This window comes from Thamnophis sirtalis, unplaced genomic scaffold (genome assembly GCF_051295495.1).
Source record: "Thamnophis sirtalis isolate CommonGarterSnake01/CBP01778 unplaced genomic scaffold, rThaSir2_p1.2 scaffold_12, whole genome shotgun sequence".
Lineage (NCBI taxonomy): Eukaryota > Metazoa > Chordata > Lepidosauria > Squamata > Natricidae > Thamnophis > Thamnophis sirtalis.
In genome coordinates this window covers 55,302,810-55,324,460 of record NW_028261392.1, presented here as the reverse complement: position 1 = coordinate 55,324,460, position 21,651 = coordinate 55,302,810, and the positions used below count along the sequence as shown (strand labels likewise).

The 21,651-nt window shown below is 38.3% G+C and overlaps 2 protein-coding genes across 3 annotated transcripts in view; one reads left to right on the top strand and one right to left on the bottom strand.

Moving 5' to 3' along the window:
• Positions 1-7,480, top strand: part of SCYL3 (SCY1 like pseudokinase 3) — a 33,146-nt gene extending 25,666 nt beyond the window's left edge. The window contains exons 11-14 of one of the 2 annotated variants that reach the window (XM_087726655.1): positions 1,327-1,498; positions 3,125-3,283; positions 4,639-5,321; positions 7,134-7,480. In XM_087726655.1, the coding sequence (XP_087582781.1) occupies positions 1,327-1,498; positions 3,125-3,283; positions 4,639-5,321; positions 7,134-7,193 (1,074 nt within the window). In that variant the 3' untranslated portion in view covers positions 7,194-7,480. The remainder of the gene's footprint in view (positions 1-1,326; positions 1,499-3,124; positions 3,284-4,638; positions 5,322-7,133) is intronic. The other variant, XM_087726656.1, reaches the window with a different exon arrangement.
• Positions 7,481-7,642: 162 nt separating this feature from the next.
• Positions 7,643-21,651, bottom strand: part of FIRRM (FIGNL1 interacting regulator of recombination and mitosis) — a 41,579-nt gene continuing 27,570 nt past the window's right edge. Inside the window, exons 20-24 of the mRNA XM_087726654.1 lie at positions 20,211-20,324; positions 12,966-13,070; positions 11,463-11,543; positions 9,460-9,579; positions 7,643-8,140 (exon numbers count right to left, since the gene is read on the bottom strand). Of these exons, the coding sequence (XP_087582780.1) occupies positions 7,955-8,140; positions 9,460-9,579; positions 11,463-11,543; positions 12,966-13,070; positions 20,211-20,324 (606 nt within the window). The 3' untranslated portion in view covers positions 7,643-7,954. The remainder of the gene's footprint in view (positions 8,141-9,459; positions 9,580-11,462; positions 11,544-12,965; positions 13,071-20,210; positions 20,325-21,651) is intronic.

Sequence of the window (21,651 nt, the reverse complement as noted above, 5' to 3'; positions counted from 1 at the left end):
AGTCTAGATATGCAAATTGGCTAGAGGTCATATACCCCAAAAGGGCAGGGATAGGATACATCATGCGTACATATAGCTAAACACATAGGGAAAATAAAGTGATGTTCTGGAAGCATAAACCTCTGTGTACTTACTCTGCAACAAATCTCAGTGAGTTGATACTACTTAAATTATGATGAATATTTAAGCAGCTTTTTCTTTGTTTGCAAAAAAAGAAACTCCAAAATTACATGATTGGTTTATGTATTATTGACTTTTGTGCTAGGCTGCAGGTACAAGTCATCTTATGCATTACTTTGTAATATGTTGTAGTTCAGTGGCTGTTATATAAGACAGTGAGTAAAGGAAACTTTCAAGGGATTAGGGAAGCTGAGCATTCTCATTCCCACACAGAGCCTTCGTGGACAGAGGAGACTCTACATTGCATCCTTTACAAATGGAGGATGACAAAGTTGCTATTCACCTCTTAAGTGAAAGCAGCTGTTTCTCCCCCTCCATTTCAGGCACTTGTTCTGTTTATAGTATGTACCAATTCATTTGATTACCATTATTACCAAGTAGAACCGTTCATCGTTTTGACCATAGCAGGTCAAGTGACAAAATGTACATTGTAACCTCACAACTCAAACTCTTATCTCTGAAGTACTTACATGCAATAAGTATGCTAGTATGATACAAGTATGAAAGTATAGAGTTTGTGCCATGATATCACAATGCATGTTTTGTCATGTTATCATTGTGGATGGCTGTGGATGCCTGTGCTGGGTAATGTAAGGTGACCATCTCAAGGCATGAGTAATTATGTATATGTGGCGGGGAGGGAATGTTCTTTATAGTAAATCACAAAAATTAAGGATTGTTGATTTCTGCAGTGAGATTATTTACAAAGATAAAGTCAACTAGTCTTTTTCATTTCTCTTCAGGAATATGATTCTGAAGTTCTAGCCATCCTCTCCATCTGGATTGATTTTTCCCTTAGTCCATCTTCTCTGGTTTACATAGTTACATCCATTAATTTTATCTGTGCTGGACAGTTACAAGTGGGAACAAGTATTTGGCATTTCAAAACTCTTTTGTATAAATATTCAATTCTAAATCTACACAAAGCAGATAAATCTGGATGAGTTATAGCCAACCAGCTTAAAAGTATCATTGTGGTAGAAAATGCTTCCAATAAACTACATTTTTAAATGTCTGCCCCTCCCCCCCTTGCCCATCCCAAGTATTGCAATTATTAAGAAAGGGATTTTTCAGACCTACGTTGTTGTTTTTTAACTGAAGATGGTTAGGAAGCCAACTCCATTTAACAGAATATCTTTATTCTAGGTTTTACTTGGCTTGCGAGATACTTGTGATTCTCTAGTGGCTGTGACACTGCAAAGCTTAGGAGTGCTAGTCTCATTCCTTGGACCTGATGTGGTTGTAGGGGGTGACAGAACAAAGATCTTCAAGCGTTCAGCCCCAAGTTTCACTAAAATTATGGATCTTTCCTCTGAAGGTAAATAAATATAGTCAATTTTAGCTCTCCTACAAACAAAAGCTCTGTTGATGAAACTAGAACAGACAGTGTAATTGGAGCAACATACTTAATCACAATCTATGCTATACTTTAAAAAGGAAAGCACCAGGGAAAAAGTTACATGCTTAGGATTCATTTGGGGATAGTTACTGAACCATTAAATTGCAGTAATTTTTCTCCTTGATATGGAAGGCTGTTTACATAATAAGTTCTAAACAAAGCTAAAGTGTAACGATGTTATGTAATTTGGAATAATTGTGTAGCTAGTAGATAGGAATCATTAATCGATACAGCAAATTGTTTTTCATAAAGATGCAGTACGATGTTACCTTATTCTGGGTGTTTGGTGAACATGCTGGATCATCAAAGAATTGGCATTACCATCTTCTGATCTCAGACCTGCTTCTGGATTTCACTGAATTGGTTTTTAAATGGGAAATATGTGGGTAAATAGCTTCTGGACAGAGAAAATATTTTTTGAATTAAAGACTTCCTAGGAAACCATTGTCTGTGCAACTCAATTTACATAGCTTATAATTTTTCCTCTCACTCACAGTGCAATTTCAGAAGATATAAAGTAGCATAAGAGATAAAGAAACTCATCATCTACTAAATGAAGTGTCAGATCACATGTCCCAAAAGCTCTAAAAAATATCAAATCAATACATTTCATTCATCCCTACGTTAGATCTGTTAATAGCAGTAGACTTATATACCGCTTCATAGGGCTTTCAGCCCTCTCTAAGCGGTTTACAGAGAGTCAGCATATTGCCCCCAACAATCTGGGTCCTCATTTTACCCACCTCGGAAGGATGGAAGGCTGAGTCAACCCTGAGCCGGTGAGATTTGAACCGCTGAACTGCTGATCTAGCAGTAGCCTGCAGTGCTGCATTTAACCACTGCGCCACCTTGGCTCTTGTTAAGGCAGGTTGAACTTCTGCAAGAGAAAGAATTCCTGCTTTTAAATCTGTCTACTATACCAATGGACTTGTGGAACTAAGTCTCATTTGCAGGAAGAGCAATGTCAGCAGTAGGGCTTAAGGCTCCATTTGTTTTATCAGTTTATCTGTGTAGGGCAGGGGTCAGCAACCTTAAACACTCAAAGAGCCACAAAGGTCCAAACCGGAAGCCCCTGTTCAATTCTGGAGCCGACTGGAAGTCCAGTTTCTGCCACCCTAGAGTCTCCTCCTAGCGCGGCATCCTTTTTCTTCTACCTGTCCTAACCGGAAACCCTATCAATTGTGGAGCAGACCAGCAACAGGGAGCCGCAGCACAGGGATGAAAGAACCACATGCGGCTCCGCAGGTTGCTGACCCCTGCTGTAGGGTGATGAGGGGAAAGCAAAGGCTTGTGTGGCTGGGGGTGAGGATTCCTGTTCAGATGGGTTGTCTTAGAAGTCCAAATTGGGCATGCAGATCAGATTCCCCATCTCTGATTTATTGCTTTGCTTTCAGTTTTTATAACCCTTTATCCATCTTATGATAAGAGCAAATAATTCATGATTAGTATCAGTATGAAAAGTATGAAATATATTTTAAATGTTTTGATATTACTGGGTTGCTGCTTTTTTCTAGTATATCCTTCTATGTCTTAATATCTTAACAGACCCCTCTGATGATGTAGTGAGCTGTGAGGGTAAACTAATCTATCTGCCACTACAGCATAATTCAAGTATGTTTCTCAAGTGCCACAGTTCTGGAAGTTTGTCCTTCAGCAACAAGAACAATGTACCAGGGGAAGGTTTTCATATTGCCCTAAGAAAAGGTAGCCTTAGTCTAGTTTATTTTTGGCTTTCTTTCTAAAAAGTATTATATCTGTCAATCTGCGAGACCGCGTACGGCCACATACCTCCCTACGGCCGGTGAGATCCCACAGATTAGGCCTCCTTCGGACGCCATCAGCCGGACAATGTCGGCTAGCGGCTCCCCGGAGGAGAGCCTTCTCTGTGGCTGCTCCGACCCTTTGGAATGAGCTACCCCCAGAGATCCGGACCTTACCCACTCTCATGGCCTTCCGGAAAGCTGTTAAAACCTGGCTATTCCAGCAGGCCTGGAGCTGTTGACCTCATTGTTGAGGTCCAGCCCTGATCAGAATGAATGCATGTGTGGTAACTTTAAATTTGTTTTCTTTTTCTTTTCATTATCCCTTCTTCCTTCTTTTTGGAAGCCGCCCGGAGTCCTTCGGGATTGGGCAGCCTATAAATTTTATTAATAAATAAATATTAATAATAAATCTAAGACAAAATCCAGATCTATACCATTTGGGTAATATATTGGGAAAGCTACGATAAGATACTGTATTTCTTTTGAATGTAAAGTGAAATATAGCAATTGAGAGAATTCTAGACTAGGCAGCTGTTACTCAGCTTTAGAAAAAAAAATCTTACCTTGTATTATATAGTGAAGTCTGTAAATGGAAGTAATATGCCTGTATGTTTAAGTACAGGGCGGGGCATAACCTTTTCCTAGGGGGTCACAGCAACACTTGTAATAACAACACAAATAATTCATACACCATTCGAAAGCCCATCAAAAACTGAGTTTATTGACACGATTTAATAGTCAGTATGACCACCATTAGCCCTTCGAACAGCATTCAAACGAGGTGGATAAGAACACAACAAATCTTCAAACAGTTCCGTTCGATTTTCCAGATTTTCCAGAGGGCGGGGCATAACCTTTTCCTAGGGGGTCACAGCAAGATCGACAGCAGTTTACAACTTCCGCGACACCTCATTTTAAAGCCCATAAAAAAAACTGAATTGAATGAGCTATTAAATGTTAAATTTGTTTCGGTTGAAACTTTGAGAATGAATTTGGAAACTGTGTTGAAAAATCTGGAAAATCGAACGGAACTGTTTGAAGATTTGTTGTGTTCTTATCCACCTCGTTTGAATGCTGTTCGAAGGGCTAATGGTGGTCATACTGACTATTAAATCGTGTCAATAAACTCAGTTTTTGATGGGCTTTCGAATGGTGTATGAATTATTTGTGTTGTTATTACAAGTGTTGCTGTGACCCCCTAGGAAAAGGTTATGCCCCGCCCTGTACAAACGTGTGTGTGTATGACTTCATTTAGTTTCACTAAATCACTGATCAAAGCTTATGTATGTTCTCTAGGGACGCAAGACACTCTGAACTTATATAATATTCCTAGCGGAATAAGTAACATAAATAATGGCAACAACTGCCACCATGTGACTGAGAAGACAGAGGAATGGCCAGACTGGAATGAGTGCGAAGAGCTCAAGCCAGAAAAAAATAGAATTGCTGACACCAAACTGAAAGACTTTTGTGTTAACAGCCATCCATGTCTTGCCAATCATGATGGAGAAGAGAAATCTCCTTTTAAGCTCTCTTCAGGAAACATCCACTATGATAGAGGGATAAGTGACATCGCAGAGCTGCAGCTGCCTCCAAATACATTTGCGCCCCCAAAAGAACTCGGAACTCTCCAAAATAATCCTTTGCCAGAGTCTATCAGCAACAATGATGGCTGTGACCCAAGAGACCAGGATCAAAAGTCTTATTTGACCAAAACGTCATTTCTAGAGAAATCTCCGAAGTTGAAAAGTGGTTTAGGAGAAGAGTTTGTGATCCAGGTGAAGAGGAAAGAATTGCATGACACAGAGCTGGACTGGTTTGCAGACATGGTCCCAGATATAAAATCTTCGCTCTTAGTTCTACCAGGATTAGAGACCCAGTCATTTACTCAGAGTAACTCAGAGACAGTTTTGAGCTCTATAAGCGATGGACAAGAAATGCAGTTTTCTTCTAAATTTGCAGCATCAGAAATTGCAGAGGTAAGAATTTGAAGAACAGAAGCTCTAGTACAGTACTTTATGAAACTCCTGCTGTGTGTTAGTTGGCGACTAAGGTTATTATATCAGGTTGATTCCATGAGTGATGTGGGAGACATTTTGTCAGCTACCTTCTTAGTAGATGTGCTCACCTAACACTGATTCAACTGAACTGTTAGGACAGATCACGGTCTGATTGAATTGAAACTTGGAATAACTTGATTTCATTTTCAGATGAGACTATTTCTGAAGGGGCTTGGTGGACGAATAGGGAAAGCCTGGTGCTCTTTTCCTTCCTCCCATCTTCTCCTGTGTGGCTTTTGTGCCAAGCCATCAACCGTCCTCTCTCAGGCATTTTCCTTGCCTTAACTACATATTTTTAATTCAAGTGCAGCACATCTATAGCAGTGGTCTCCAACCTTGGCAACTTTTTCAACTCCCAGAGTTCCTCAGCCAGCAAAGCTGGCTGAGGAACTCTGGGAGTTGAAGTCCACAGGTCTTAAAGTTGCCAAGGTTGGAGACCACTGATCTATAGGACCACCTTCCCAGTACTGTAGTGTACCTTCCTTCTCCTTATATTCCTTTAATTGCTATGACAACCACCATTTTCTTTACCACCCACTGCACCCAAACATTTGTGTTCCACATCTGTACATTGTCAGGAGGCCCATCATCAGAATTTGCTGTTTTGTACAATATTAACTCTTGTTTTCAGTAGTTGCACTAGCAAAGAGAATACTACATGTCTTTTTTGAACAGGTGATTGCTTAAAGAAAACACGTCTTAGCTACCGTCTCATAATGCAGGAAAAAAAATATCAAATTTAAAATAGCTCTATAATAGTGTTAGAGAAAAGACACGATATTATTGTATCATGTAGTTATTTTGTGAACTAACTTCAACATGAAGGTGCCTGTGTCAGAATTGGATTGGCATCCATGTTTCATTTCATAATCTAGGAAGGCCACACAGGTTCTTAGTAGTGTTGTAAGAAGAAATTGTTTTGATCCGCTTAAGTTTGTCTTAGATTCAGGAAAATCAGGACCCCCAAGATAGTTGTGATTGATACACTTACAGGGCGGGGCATAACCTTTTCCTAGGGGGTCACAGCAACACTTATAATAACAACACAAATAATTCATACACCATTCGAAAGCCCATCAAAAACTGAGTTTATTGACACGATTTAATAGTCAGTATGACCACCATTAGCCCTTCGAACAGCATTCAAACGAGGTGGATAAGAACACAACAAATCTTCAAACAGTTCCGTTCGATTTTCCAGATTTTTCAACACAGTTTCCAAATTCATTCTCAAAGTTTCAACCGAAACAAATTTAACATTTAATAGCTCATTCAGTTCAGTTTTTTATGGGCTTTAAAATGAGGTGTCGCGGAAGTTGTAAACTGCTGTCGATCTTGCTGTGACCCCCTAGGAAAAGGTTATGCCCCGCCCTCTGGAAAATCTGGAAAATCGAACGGAACTGTTTGAAGATTTGTTGTGTTCTTATCCACCTCGTTTGAATGCTGTTCGAAGGGCTAATGGTGGTCATACTGACTATTAAATCGTGTCAATAAACTCAGTTTTTGATGGGCTTTCGAATGGTGTATGAATTATTTGTGTTGTTATTACAAGTGTTGCTGTGACCCCCTAGGAAAAGGTTATGCCCCGCCCTGTACTGCTATTCCTGGGAAACAAAAATGACCCCTGTGGGGGGAAAAAATGCACTTTCTCGCTGACTGCTATTAAATAGCAGTGGTTCACAGAGTTCAATAATGTCACTGGCCATCTTCATGATTTGATCATTATTTCAGGTGGATGGTGTTGGCTGGGAAGAAGACGACCTGAACTGGGAAGAAGATACTAACTGGTGATGATGAAGATCTTCTGTTGGTTACAGTTCATTAGCTTCTTTCACAGTACTCTGGATATTCTAAGTCCTCTCCTCATTCTCCACTTTCAAAAGCAATGAGAACTTGGTATTGGCATATCAGTGCTTGCCTTTCTGAGTTAAACCTTTAGGCCAAAACTACAGCAGGGATTTCCCTGCCTTGGTTGCTAACAATTGGACAAAGCGGGATGTTACAGATATGTGGCTTTATATTTCCACAACTGTTTTATTTCTGAAGAATTCTAGGAAAAATAAATGGATAAATCACTAGCTTTTTGTGCAACTTATTTTTATGAGTAAACTGGCTTCAAAACATTTCTGTTGATCCTACAATTACAAGCGTAATTGTAGAATAAATGAGATTAAATTAGGACAGGAGGGAAAAACCACAGGATAGCAGCAAATCTTAAATTTTTATATTAGACAGTTTATTTCCCAGATAAAAATATCCTGAAGGGGATTGTTAAATATATTTGTAATTCTTACGTTTTGGTAGTAAAGATAATATAAACAAACTAAAGAAAGAGCATAGATTAACACACGTGCAACTTTTAAAATCATTATTTTCACTCAGTTGCAATACTTTTCAACCAGAAAGCCATAATAAATTATAAACATAAAATATGCAGCTTTCCAGATCCAGAATTACTACTAGTTCTGCCTGTTTTGTGTTCAAACCCTAAATGTGGATTTTCAGTTTACAGTACAATACTAAAATCATCCAGAAATGACACCTTCGTCGTATCAATGTATGCTATTCTTTAAGCTGTGCAATGTCGCCTGTAATGTTTCCAGTTTCTTTGCAAGCCAAGTGGGGGGTGGGCCTTTCTGTAACAATTGCTTCATGGTCTCCAGCGCTCTTTCAGCCTTATCAACCGCTGACTTGTACTGCACCTCAGTGGGTGAGTAGCACATTCTCTTGGGGGAGGGCTACAATTAAAAAAACAGAAGAGCAGTTCTGTAACACAAGGATTTTAAGCAGGGGAGTATAATGAACCGAGTCAATGCAATAAAATCCAACAATTTCCCATGATACTCTTTGATTTTCAAGCCCTGTAGTCCTTTGTTTCTTATTAGAAGGATCAAAGTGGCTCTGTTTTAAATATATGGGTATTTATGCCTGAAATTAATCCTCCTTGACAACCAAAAAGAATATATATTGTAATGCTGAGGGAAGCTTCTCCACATGCAAATATATAGAATTTTTTAGTTACATACTTCTAAAGCTGTTCTGATATTACTGGCTAGTTATGCAGCAGTTTGGACACGAAAAATAGTAAAACCATATAATTGTAGAGGTCTATAGAAGCAGTTATAGTCCAATTGTCACAAACTCAGTTCTGGAGGTAAGATTGTTGTATAAATATAGAAAGTTATATTTATAAAACAATATGCACTAGACTTCAGACTTACCTTCCCTACTTAAAATGACTCCTCTAAATACAAGCACTAAAGCAGAATGATTTGGTGACTGTTCGAAGTTACAACAGTATTGAGAAAATGACATGATCGTTTTTCACACTTCTGACAGTCACAGCATCCTCACAATCACGTAATCAAAATCCGGATATTTGGCAACTGACTCATATTTATGATGGCTACAGAGTGCAAAGATCATGTGATCACTTTTTGCAACTTTCTGATGAGCAAAGTCAATGGGGAAGACATTTAACAATTATCTTACTAATTTAACAAGTGCAGTGATTCACTTAATAACTGGCAAGGTCATAAAATGGGGCAAAACTCACTTAACTGACATGCTTAGCAACATAAATTTTGGACTCAATTGTAGTCCTAAATCAAGGACTACCTCCATTACACAGAGAATATTAGGAAAACTTCCACCTTTAAATGATCTAAAGTAACTTGCAGTTTCGGAAGATTTTCTGGAATGTAAGAATACATTTCAAGGCACTGATCACTTAATACAAGACTAGACATCAACAGTTGAATAAGAACAATGTTAAATAGAGGAGTGGAAAGTGCATTTTCTTGTTTCTTGCAAGTAAGATTTCATCATGCTAGCAATCACTTTAGTAAATGTGATTCCCTCTGTATCTTAGATATATAAATTTTAATTGGAGTTAATTTCCATGAATGAAAAACCTAAGATCATATAAATGGTTGTTAATGTCACAGCATCTGTGAGTACCCTCGATTAACCCTAAATTTTCCAATATAAAAATAACACTCTGATACCCCTTGTCATTCTGAAGTTAGCCTTTCTCATTAAAAAGACAACGAAATACCTCTCCAATAAGAGCTCTTTGCCCATCAGCTCTGGCCTCCAGGAAGAAGCGCATAAAAAGAGCATTTTCTTCTTTCATTCGATCTGCTTTTGCTTTTGGTGTCTCCTCAACATGATTGCTCTGTGAGAGAATAACAAAAATAACCAGCATTTATAATTAATGACTGTTAATAGTTCCTATCATAGCAGTTACCTTAGTTTACTCTTAGAAGGGGCAAAGAGAAATAAAATTAAACAGACACTCAAGTGAAGAAGAATAAAGATCTTAAAACCATTAAGTTTTAAGAATTACCATATTTTTCAGAGTATAAGACGCACAAGTATAAAACGCGCCAAGATTTTGAAGAGGTTAAATAAAAAAAAAAAAAAAAAAAGGTTTTGCCCTCCCCGGCCCCCAGGAGCACTCTGCACTCCATTTTTTCTGTGAACAATGGGGAATACAGAGAGTTTGGGAGGCCTGCAAAGTTCTTATAGCAATAGCAGTAGACTTATATACCGCTTCATAGGGCTTTCAGCCCTCTCTAAGCGGTTTACAGAGAGTCAGCATATTGCCCCCACAGTCTGGGTCCTCATTTCACCCACCTCGGAAGGATGGAAGGCTGAGTCAACCCTGAGCTGGTGAGATTTGAACCGCTGAACTGCTGATCTAGCAGTAGCCTGCAGTGCTGCATTTAACCACTGCGCCACCTTGGCTCTTATGTGACACAGGGGCTCAATCTTCCTAAAAGGTAAGGCTTTTATGGATCTCAATTCCACTTTTCTCTACCCCTCCCATGGCAGGGCAGGACTAAACATATATCTCCACACTTCCCCCCCCCCTTCCCTCTGACCGGCGATGACGCGGAGCCGCTTGGTCCAAGGAGCAGCAGTTGGCTCGCTTCGTCTCTTCAGCAAGGAGGGAAAGACACTCTGGGACTGCTGAAAGGCCGCCGCTGCGCTCGACTGGGAACGGCCATTGGGCGAGAAGGGATGGGGATCCCTTCCATTTGGATTAATGGTTCCTCATAGTGGCACCTGAAACAACCCAGCCGGCAAGGCTGCCTCCTTGAACAATTGGGCTTGTTCACAGCCCTCTTGGCAACCCCGCTTCCTTAGTCTCGGGGCAACAGCAGGGAGACTCCTGACCTGGCACTCCTGCATTCTGAAGTTTCCTTTCCATCCTGCACTTCTTTCACTAGCCAAGATCCCAACGATGCCAACAGCTTTTCCAGGAGAGAAAGTGAAGATCTAGCATCCTGAGAAAAGCCTTCATGGTGAGGAGATTGGTCCTCTTTCCTTGCTCCCCCCCCCCAACCCCCCTGGATCTGTCATGCAGTGCTTATTGATATTTCTCCTATTGCGCCCAGCTACCTTATCTCTTTGCTGCATGACAGATCCAAGCGGATTAGGGGTGTGTGTGTGTGTGTGTGTGTGTAGGAAGGGAAGAGGAACGATCTCCTCTCCACAAAGGCTTTTCCCAGGATGCTAGATTGGGAAGTTAAAACCTGGAATGGGAAGCTTGATTCAAAGGCTTTGGCTCCTGAGATCACTGCGCTGCCACCTGAAAATGCTATTACCGCGATCTCTGCCGCCTGGAACTGCCCGAGAAGGGGCAGGTAAAACGGGCGCCCAGAGATCGCAGTACCAGCGTTTTAGGTGGCAGCGCAGTGATCTCAGAAGCCAAAGCCGTTGAATCAAGCTTGACTGTACCCCCTTCCAGGTTTTTAACTTCCCAATATATAGAATGTTATATATAGAATGAAGAAAAAAGAATGTATGAAATAATAGAAATGCACATATATATAAAGTTATAGCTATACAAGACTTATATGTACAGATAAAAGAATCACGACAGCTATGTCAAAGAAGTGTAATGTGTTGCAAAGATGTGAAGTTTGCATATAAATAAAGCAAATAAAAGTTTTTAAAATGGTAAGATAGTATGCACACTTATTAATGAAACATGAGTTTAAAAGTAGGTTTGACACTAGGATTGCATTGTCACTTTTATATTTTCTTGTATACCTTGGAGAGAAAGTCAACAACTTTGCTTTTGATTTCAACAGAGTTCAAACATTTCTGAAGTATCTGTTCATGGCTTGTTCCCTTGATAGAAAAACAAAAGAGGAAAGAAGGAAAGTTTAGACCAATACCTAGTTGGTTTATTATTTATTTATTTGACTTATATACCGCTTCATAGGGCTTTCAGCCCTCTCTAAGCGGTTTACAGATTTTTAGCAAATTGAGTCAGCAAATTGCCCCCACAGTCTGGGTCCACATTTCACCCACCTCGGAAGGATGGAAGGCCGAGTCAACCTTGAGCCGGTAAGATTTGAACTGCTGAACTGCAGATAACAGTCAGCTGAAGTGGCCTGCAGTACTGCACCCTAACCACTGCGCCACCTCGGCTCCTTTTATTAGGTGTAACAATCAAGTAGTATCAAAGAATATCTACTAAGTACTGAATGTATTCAGCACTAGAGAAACTTAGATTGCAGTAAATTTAATACTAAAAGTATGGAAAGTATTCCTGATTCTGCTCTGCTCATTTTCCCTTAATTTTTCCATATTGAAATTAATAGTCTTATGTACAAAATAAATCAAAATACACTTCAAAATAGAAACACTATACAACTTCTTCATATATTTTCTTGTCCTCAACAGCTCATACTTTAAGATTTCCATTTCTCCAAAAACATAGCAATAGCAGTTAGACTTATATACCGCTTCATAGGGCTTTCAGCCCTCTCTAAGCGGTTTACAGAGTCAACACATTGCCCCCAACAACAATCCGGATCCTCATTTTACCCACCTCAGAAGGATGGAAGGCTGAGTCGGTGAGATTTGAACAGCCGAACTGCAGATCTACAGTCAGCTGAAGTAGCCTGCAGTGCTGCATTTAACCACTGCGCCACCTCGGCTCTTGTTACTAAGTAAATATGATCTGCTAAGATAAAACTCAGTCATGAGTATGATTCAAGGATGTTGGTCTAGCTAAAGTTAAATCTTCCTTTACAATTATATTGCTAATAATCAGCCTGCTGTTTCCATCCCTATATTGTCATGCAAAAAAGGATTGCAGAAAAAAGAATACTTGTTTTTTTTTTTAAAGTAAAATTTGCAAGGCAAAGGCAAAAATCAAGCTTTCCTCTAGAGTTTCCTCACTTTCTCCAAACTTCTGGTTCTGAAATATAATTCTACCTTTTCCCAAAACTGTGATAGATGCAGAGATTTTGAATTTGTACTTTGGGCAAGGCAAATGTTTTTGCTGCTTTTAATGTCTCCAAATTCCATTACAGATCAGTCCTCTAAAGCAGTGGTCGCCAACCTTGGCAACTTTAAGACCTGTGGACTTCAACTCTGGGAGTTGAAGTCCACAAGTCTTAAAGTTGCCAAGGTTGGAGATCCCTGCTCTAAAGGACAGGTTCTGCTTCACAAATGGATTTCATCATGAGTTAATTACTTGCAACAATCTGAAACAACTTAACTTGGAACAATCTAAAACTTGAAAAACACAATTGGACTTACCTCTGCAAATTGAGTGAATGACTCTATGGCATGCTGTTGTTTTAGCCAGCTATTGTTGGCCAGTAAAGAACCAAACAAGCAAGACAAGCTGCACAGAAATTGATCCTAACAAGTGAATAATACAATAAGTTTGGTTTAAGCTCTACATTAAAGCAGTAACAACAGAGACAGACTTATATAATTCATCTACAGCTCTAAAATTAAATCAGCAGTGATTGCTAATAACAAATGGCATTTCACTCCCTCCAGAACAAACCAACTAACTTGCAATAACATAGTGCAGCTATTAAAATGTACTTATGTATATACCAGGAGTCTCAAACTCAATTTCATTGAGGGCCGCAAAAGTTTGACCGTGGGGTGTGTGTGTGACCAGGATGGGCATGGCCAGCTTGATGTCACTTGTCGGGGGAGCCTGTGATGGCCCAAGTGCTCTGCCAGCAAAAATGGGCTCCTGATTTTTCGGCTGTGACGGCCTTCTGCAACCCTCTACCAGCCAAAACGGAGCTTGGGAGAGCCGCATGAAGCTCTATTTTTCCTGGGAGAGGCACCACGGGCCGGTCCTTCATTGTTTCTAGGAAAGCCCTGCAGGCCAGATCTAAGCACCCCAGGGGCCGGATCTGGCACCCGGGCCTTGAGTTTGACACCACTGATATATACCAACAAATTATATTCATCAGGGCAGTAAAGAAATGGAAATATCTTACATATTAGTGACTGTTACTGTATTTTTCAGAGTATAAGACGCTCCGAAGTATAAGATGCATCTAGATTTTGGGGAGGAAAACAAGGGAAAAATATCTGCCTCCCAGCAATTTGCCTCCTTGCAACAAACAGTACAGACAATAGAAACTGTTTGTAGTGTTATATTTCAGACTATACTTGTACAGACGCTGTTAAAATGTGCTTTCTGGAAGTATAGTTATTCTTATTTTATAGTTAAAATAATAGCACTTTTTAAAACAATAGCACTGGGCCTCTTCAGATCAAGCATTTATTTTAAAAAGCCTCTTCATTTTGTTAAGTTGTCTAGAACAATAATAAAGCAGTCTTTAAAAAATAAGCCTAACAATTTGAACATTCTATAGGCATTTATAGTTGTTGACTTACCTCCTTGCAGCAAACAGCCTGATTAACACAAGAAAAAATAATCTACCTCCCAACAATTTGCCATGTGGAGCAAACAACTAGTTTCACTTTCAATTTCTCCTGATCATCAGCTATTAGAGGCTGCAGGGATTGCTATAGCTTATTGAAGCCTCCACAACCCCCGTTTGCTGCAAAGAGGTAAATTGCTGGTTGGCAGAGGCCAAAGGGTGGGGGCTGGTGGGTGGGTGGGTCTACATTCGGTGTATAAGACACACCCAAATTTTCACCCTCTTTTTTTTGGGGGGGGGGTGCGTCTTATACTCTGAAAAATACGGTAGTTTAAAATAAATTTAGAATCAAGCCCAAATGGAGTGTCTTCACCAAATGAAAAAACTATGGCCATATTTAGCATGTCAAATTTTTTCAACTTTTAATTTCCAAACATTGGGGATGCTCAAAAGTTATGACATGCCTTGAGGACTGTAAAGATTTTAGGTTACTTTAATATACAGTAATTTAGATGTGCTTGGTAAATAACTACATAAATATAACTTTTTAACATTTTTTTGGTTTCATTTCACAGGTTTAACTCTCTTTCTCTTTTTGTTAGATGTTATTCTGTCTTAGAATGTTAATACTGCTGGCCTCGTTTCCCTTGAGTGTGATAACTGATCTGTAATGGCTTTTAAAAAAGACTTAAGACTAGGAACATTCACTCATATAAGCAATCTAATTCGGACGGACAGACTTGTTGCCGTCTGAACTCCCAACATTGTGAGACACTCTCAGATATGGCCTGCTATTAAGAGAACAAAGTAGTGATGATGCTACAAACTACCCAGCAGTCAGTCTTGCAAGAGACATATTCTATATCCAAAAGTGCTTGAAAAGAGGGAACAAGTGAACAATTCTTTTGTGACCCCTGTTGTAAATTCATGAGTGACAATCTTGAACAAGATCCAAGAGAGCTGGGATTAAACCGTATCTCTTGGCAGAGGAAAGCTAGATATCAGAGACTTTCACTGTGAAACTTGAAAAACTGTTTTAACATTCTCAAATGTAAATGTCAAATTGTTCTGTGTGCCAAATTCGGCTGCCCTGCTGGCTGCAAAAAAGAAGCTCACATTAACTGTACCTGCCCTAAGGAGATGAAGATACCATTGAAGGAACTTGCTTTCGTTAAAGGTCAGAGAGGCAAGTGTGGTTCTTTTGGATTGCACCAGATTAGTTTGCCAGAGGTGTCCGAGCAGAAACAACTAGTCAAAAGGCAAAAGCAGCAAGATGATGAGACAGAGGCTCACTAAATATAAGCAGAGACGTATTCCAGACATTTCGATACTAATAAATGAAATAATTATCTCTTAAGGTGAAAATAAAGGACAGATGATGAGGAAGACGAATGTGATGGAAGTTATGAAGCCTTAGACTAAACCCATCTGCCTTCTACTTCAAAAGACAAATACAATAGATTAGAAATAACCAATGACGAGTTATTGTTATTGCAGAGCATTAAGATATGGTGTTCATCTACGTGCCACTGCTGCCTTCGTAGATGCTTGCTTGATCATCGAAGAAGACAAGAGACTGGTAGTTGACCACAATACAGTCAAGAGAGCCCAAGAAAAAATTATGAAGTCCCTAGATCAAGAATTTGATTATCTGTATGAAGAGCAAAATAGAATACATCTTCTTCGACAGCCGTACTGATGCAACTAAAATTATATTGAAAGCAAACAATTCAGACCAGCAATTCCCCAGTACCATCCAAGAACAACATTATTCTGGGTGCAGTGAGCCGGGTGGAAGATATCTTTATTATTTCACTCCAGAAAAAGGCTCAAAACAGGAAAACCTGGTTTATATCCTGAAGAAAAAAGGCATTGACAAAAGCTTGAAGGCCATTGGAGGAGGTGTTAATACTGGTTGTGAAAGCGATGTTATGCATTGGATAGAAGTCAACCTTAACCAGGAGGTATCTGGTAGGTGTGTGCATATCCCTGACACTTAATCACAAAATTGAATGGGAAGACCTTGTCAAACAAAAATTGGCAACATGCTAGACAATGCAACAGAACCTGATATTGTTCTTTCATGCACCAGAGTTTCAATTGGTGAGCCTCTCATTTCATTGAGTGACAGTGTTGTAAAGGATCTCTCTACTGATCAAGTGTATGAATATAGAATCACACAGGCAATAAGGACAGAAGAACTTCCCACAGATCTGGCTCTTCTGGAAATTGGCCCTATAAGCCATTCACACTGTTTTGACAACTGCAAATAAGCTTTGTCGAATATGGGTTTCAACACATGGCTTTAAAGGCCAAACTCTCCAAAAGTTAAGAATGATAATGGAATACATCGTTGGTGTGTATTACCCTTGCTGATTCAACATCAAAATAAACATTCCGGGCTTGAAGGCCCCCACCATGTGTTGTTCCAGCTGCAGCAAAAGAAGGCTGTAGTAGATGTTGTTTTACCAACCATGCAACACTCAGCATGTTAATTTTTCAGTGAAATGATAATCCAGACATTCTAGTGTTCAGATGCTATTCAAGAGAGGAGAGTTGGTGTGCAAATGATCATTGACTTGAGGGGTATAGAATAGAATAACAGAGTTGGAAGAGACCTTGGAAGTCCTCTAGTCCAACCCTACTAAGCTAGGAAATCCTATACCACTTCAGACAAATGGTTATCCAATCTCTTCTTAAAAACTTGCAGTGTTGGAGCATTTACAACTTCTGGAAGCAAGTTATTCCACTGATTAATTGTTCTAACTGTCAGGAAATCTCTCCTTAGTTCTAAGTTGCTTCTCTCCTTGATCAATTTCCACCCATTGCTTCATGTCGTACCTTCAGGTACTTTGGAAAATAGCTTGACTCCCTCTTCTTTCTGGCAACACCTGAGATATTGGAACACTGCTATCATGTCAACCCTATTCCTTCTTTTCATCAGACTAAACATACCCAGTTCCAGGAACTGTTCTTTATATGTTTTAGCCTCCAGTCTCCTAATCATTTTTGTTGCTCTTCTCTGCACTCTTTGTAGAGTCTCAACATCCTTCTTACATCGTGGCGACCAAAACTAGATGCAGTATTCCAAGTGTGGCTTTACCAAGGTATTATAAAGTGGTATTCACACTTCATGTGATCTTGATTCTATCCCTCTGTTTATGCAGCCTAGAACTGTGTTGGCTTTTTTGGCAGTTGCTGCACACTGCCGGCTCACATTTAAATGGTTGTCCACTAGGACTCCAAGATCCCTCTCACAGTTACTACTATTGAGCAAGGTACCACATATACTGTACCTGTGTATTTTGTTTTTCTTGCTTAAATATAGAACCTTACTTTTCCCCCATTGAATTTCATTTTGTTAGATAGCGCCCAATGTTCAAGTCTGTCAAGATCCTTCTGTATCTTAAGGTTATCTTCTGGAGTGTTGCCTATTCCTGCTAGCTTGGTGTCATCTGCAAATTTGATGAGTTCCACATCTATCCCCTTGTCCAAATCATTGATGAATATGTTGAAGAGTTGATTTGAACTCGTCTAGAGTAGACAGGTGTTCACTTACCATTTTCTTCCCTATTTTAACTTGTGCTCCGAACCTGTTTTTTTGTGATGCTGTTTTTGATAGGTTGGACTGTTTTTTCCCTTGTGTAACAACAAATGCAAAAAAAAAAATATGAGTTAAGTAGTTCTGCTCTTTCCTTGTTGTTTGTCACCTCCTTGCCACTTTCTCCCAGCAATGGATCAATTGTTTCCTTGACTTTTTTCTTGTTTTTAACATGTTGGAAGAAGCTTTTTTTTGTTATTTTTTACTTTTGTCACAAGCATTTGTTCATTATGAGCCTTAGCTTTCCTCACTTCATCTTTGCAGGCGCAGGCTATTTGCTGATATTCTGCCCCTTTCCAGTTTTTATACTTGGCCTTTTTGTGTTTCAATTTGTCAGTTCTTTTTGCAGCCATGCTGGTTTCTTTTGAGAGTTGTTATTTTTCTTCATTGGTATTGTGCTAGACTAGGCTTTTATTGCAGATAATGATGTGCTGGGAAATTTTTCTGTATGTGCAAGAATAACACATTTAATCAATGTCAAAGCATCCACTTTGATGGAGTTGATTGACTGGTCTAAAGATGTATATGAGCCTCCTTTGATGTGCAAACTGACTGCAGCAGAAATAAAGAAGTTAATTGATGAACCAATGCAAGTACCACAGTGGACCTGTCATGCCCAATCAATAGAGAGATGTGTGAAACAGGTCCCAGAGGCAGCACGCAAAGTTTATACACATGAGAAACATGAGAGTTATATCAGAGGCCAAGAAGCAAGTCGGTGGCGGATGTCAAAGAACAAATCAAAACAAGCCTTGATGAAACTCGCTTAAACGTTTTTGTAACTCAGAGAATTACTTATGTATCTTTGTTTATGATTGCATGTATTATTTTTTACTTAGCTAAATAAGATTCATGCAGAAAAAAAAATAGCACGAGGTCTAATTTTGAGAAGATGAAAGTTAACAGTATTTGGATTACAATAGTATTTTGTGGGATATATGATCAGGCATGGATTTAACATACCAAGTTAAACATTATGCAATTGCAAAAATAATAGATTTGAAATCTTGGTGTAAAAACATTTATTTTAGAATCCTTCACTGAAAAAAAATTCAAAAATTAATTTCCATCCCATTAAATGAAACACTCTAAATTATAGTATGTTTTTGTGTCTTAACACTCACTGTCAAATTGATCTCAGCCGCTATAATTTCCAATTTTCCAGTAATTGAAGAGAGAAAAACCAAACTAACATATTCCTCACTGCCAAATCTGTATCTGATATTTACCTAATCTTGTTATTTTGATACATTTGTAAGAAACTGAAGGTTACTTACTTCAAGTTGCTAAGTGATTTACTAATCAGATTTTTATTCTAATCCCAAATTCCATCAAATGGATATATTCTTAAATCTTTTGGTGGGAAAAATGGTTGTAACTTCTGAAAGATTGAAAGTACTTGTCTATATTTTCTGCTTTGCAAAAATAAATGTACCTTTAATTATAAGATTGATTGCAATTTGGGGAAGGGGGTTCGGGGGAAATAGGGAGATCGGTTACTATGAACCTGTAGCTCTTATTCTAAAGAGATAACTGTGTCAACAACTTAGAATATATCAATTTAAACCATGATTTTCATTATTGCGTCAAAGGTAGTTTCAGACATCTATAGGAAAAAATAGATGTCTTGTAAAAAAGCGGGCAACAATCCCTGTAAGTAATGAAACAAAACATCTATCTGAGAAAGAATTCCTGATTTTGACTCAATTTATTTTTTGCTCTCCATAATGTCACCTCATCACAAATGTCTTGCATGATCACTCTGCCATATGCTTTCGATGTTGAGCAGATATGCATTTTGATACACTGATCTGAGATAAGATATTTAAGATTATGCAGTTCTCTTATAGTTCCGGGATATAAGTATCTGCAGAAATATTTTCTATTAACATCAAGTAAATTGCTTCCTTTTCACACTCTTAAGATTTGTCTTGCTAATATGGACTAAGGCAAGCACTCTCATTTCATTCAAACTTCTTGTTAGTTAAGTATTACCAGTAAACTAAATTGGCCCCTTCATCTTCATGTTCTATCAGAACAACTGGTTTGTCCATGGCTTTCTATGTATAGATCTACCCAAACTTTGGCTTGACTTGAAACAATTACCTTATCATTACCAACTAGAAAGGAGAGTTAATTTAAATGTCACCTATAGTTCTGTAACTCCTATAACTCTCATAGCTCATATCTTAATACATGAATATGATGCAAAGGACAGACTGGTTATCTGTAAAGAGTAGCACACTTTCCCTCTCCACTGGCCTCTACATTGGTTATTGAAGACTGAGAAAGAATTCTGCCTCCTGTTAACAACATTTCTCAGCTTTAGGACATTTTATCTAAATGTAGATCTGCAGGTTTAGACTACATGGAATTTAGACTACAATCATTATTCCTCTTTGTATTAATACAGTATTCAGGAGCCAGTGCTGAAAAGTAACATCTCAACTGCTATTCCTTATTTTTAATGTAACTGTTCCAAAGATTACAACAAAGAAAATATATATAGAGAGAAGAGAGAACAGAACGACAGTTTGCTTTATTTACCTGGAAATCTGAAGGAATAATAGGTTTTCCCACCGAAGAAAGAAAATCTAACACTGCAATCACAACATGATCAGGGGGATTCAATTGCAAAAGGGAAGTTTGCAGTGAAAGTATCTATGGAGAAAATAAGTATCAAACAAGAAAAAATGCAGAAAATAAATTATACTGAATAATCTTTGATGCTGCTTTCTATGATCAAGATTCAATTTCCTCATTTATCTTTTCTTCCTTTTTATAAGATAAACTGTCTACCATTAGCTCATGAAGACACTATTTGCATATAATATTCAGTAAAATAAAAAATGAGTGTTGAAGTATTCTGAAAAACTCATTTATGTAAATAGCAGGTCATTTTAGACGGAGTTTATACTTTCTGTCAGAACTGCAATAGTCCTATCTTGTTTTGTGAAATCACACTCTCACACATATATTATTGTTTAATTTGTCTTGACTTTATGCTAACACAGAAAGGGAATTCAATGTCATCAATATAACATATAATAATATAATATAATATAATATAATATAATATAATATAATATAATATAATATAATATAATATAATATAATATAATATAATATAATATAATATAATAATATAACAATATACCCATCTAAAATGTGAGCCTAAATTAAAGTGGAACAAAATTACATGTGGTCCTCTCTTAATGACAGCAATTTCATTATTGGATTTCCATCATTAATAGCACAGTTCTAAAACACAATGTTGTAGAGCTACACCAGTTACCAACAGCAATTCTGGCACTTCTCATTGCCATCATTAAGCAAATCCTGCACTCTCATTAAGCAAGAAAAGCTCAGGGCCGCATTTGTGACACATGAAAAATTAAGATTTAATAAACAAATCATAGAAATAGGATGGTGAGCACTATTCATGGTGGTGGTAATTGTGAAATTGGAATTATATTCTTAGCCTTAAGAAAACATGGAGGAAGATAGCAGAATTCAAATACCAGAAAAGATGTTACACAGAAGAAAGTAAAGATCTGTTTTTTTCTTATTCTAGAGAGTGATTAATAGAAAAAAACTTTTTAAAAAAAATTAGAGGACAGAAGATTCTGATGGCAGGTTAGAAAGACCTTTCTAGCAGTGAGAGTGTTTCAATAGCAGAACCAGTTACCAGAAATAGAGGGCTCATTTGCTTCAGATGTTTTAATTTGGAGTTATTCACTCAACAGGGAAATTAGCGAAATTTGGGAAGCATGAAGTAGTTTGGGTTATTTGTTGCCAGACTTTCTATAATTTGATAAAGAATGGCATTTTCATATCCCCACAATTGATATAACCCCACATTATTTATTTATACATGATGTACATTTAACTAAAACTAGCTTTGAAAAGCAGTACATCAGTCAAGTCTGCATCTAAATCAAGCCTACTACCCATCCGGACCCTTACCACTCTCCCGGCCTTCCGTAAA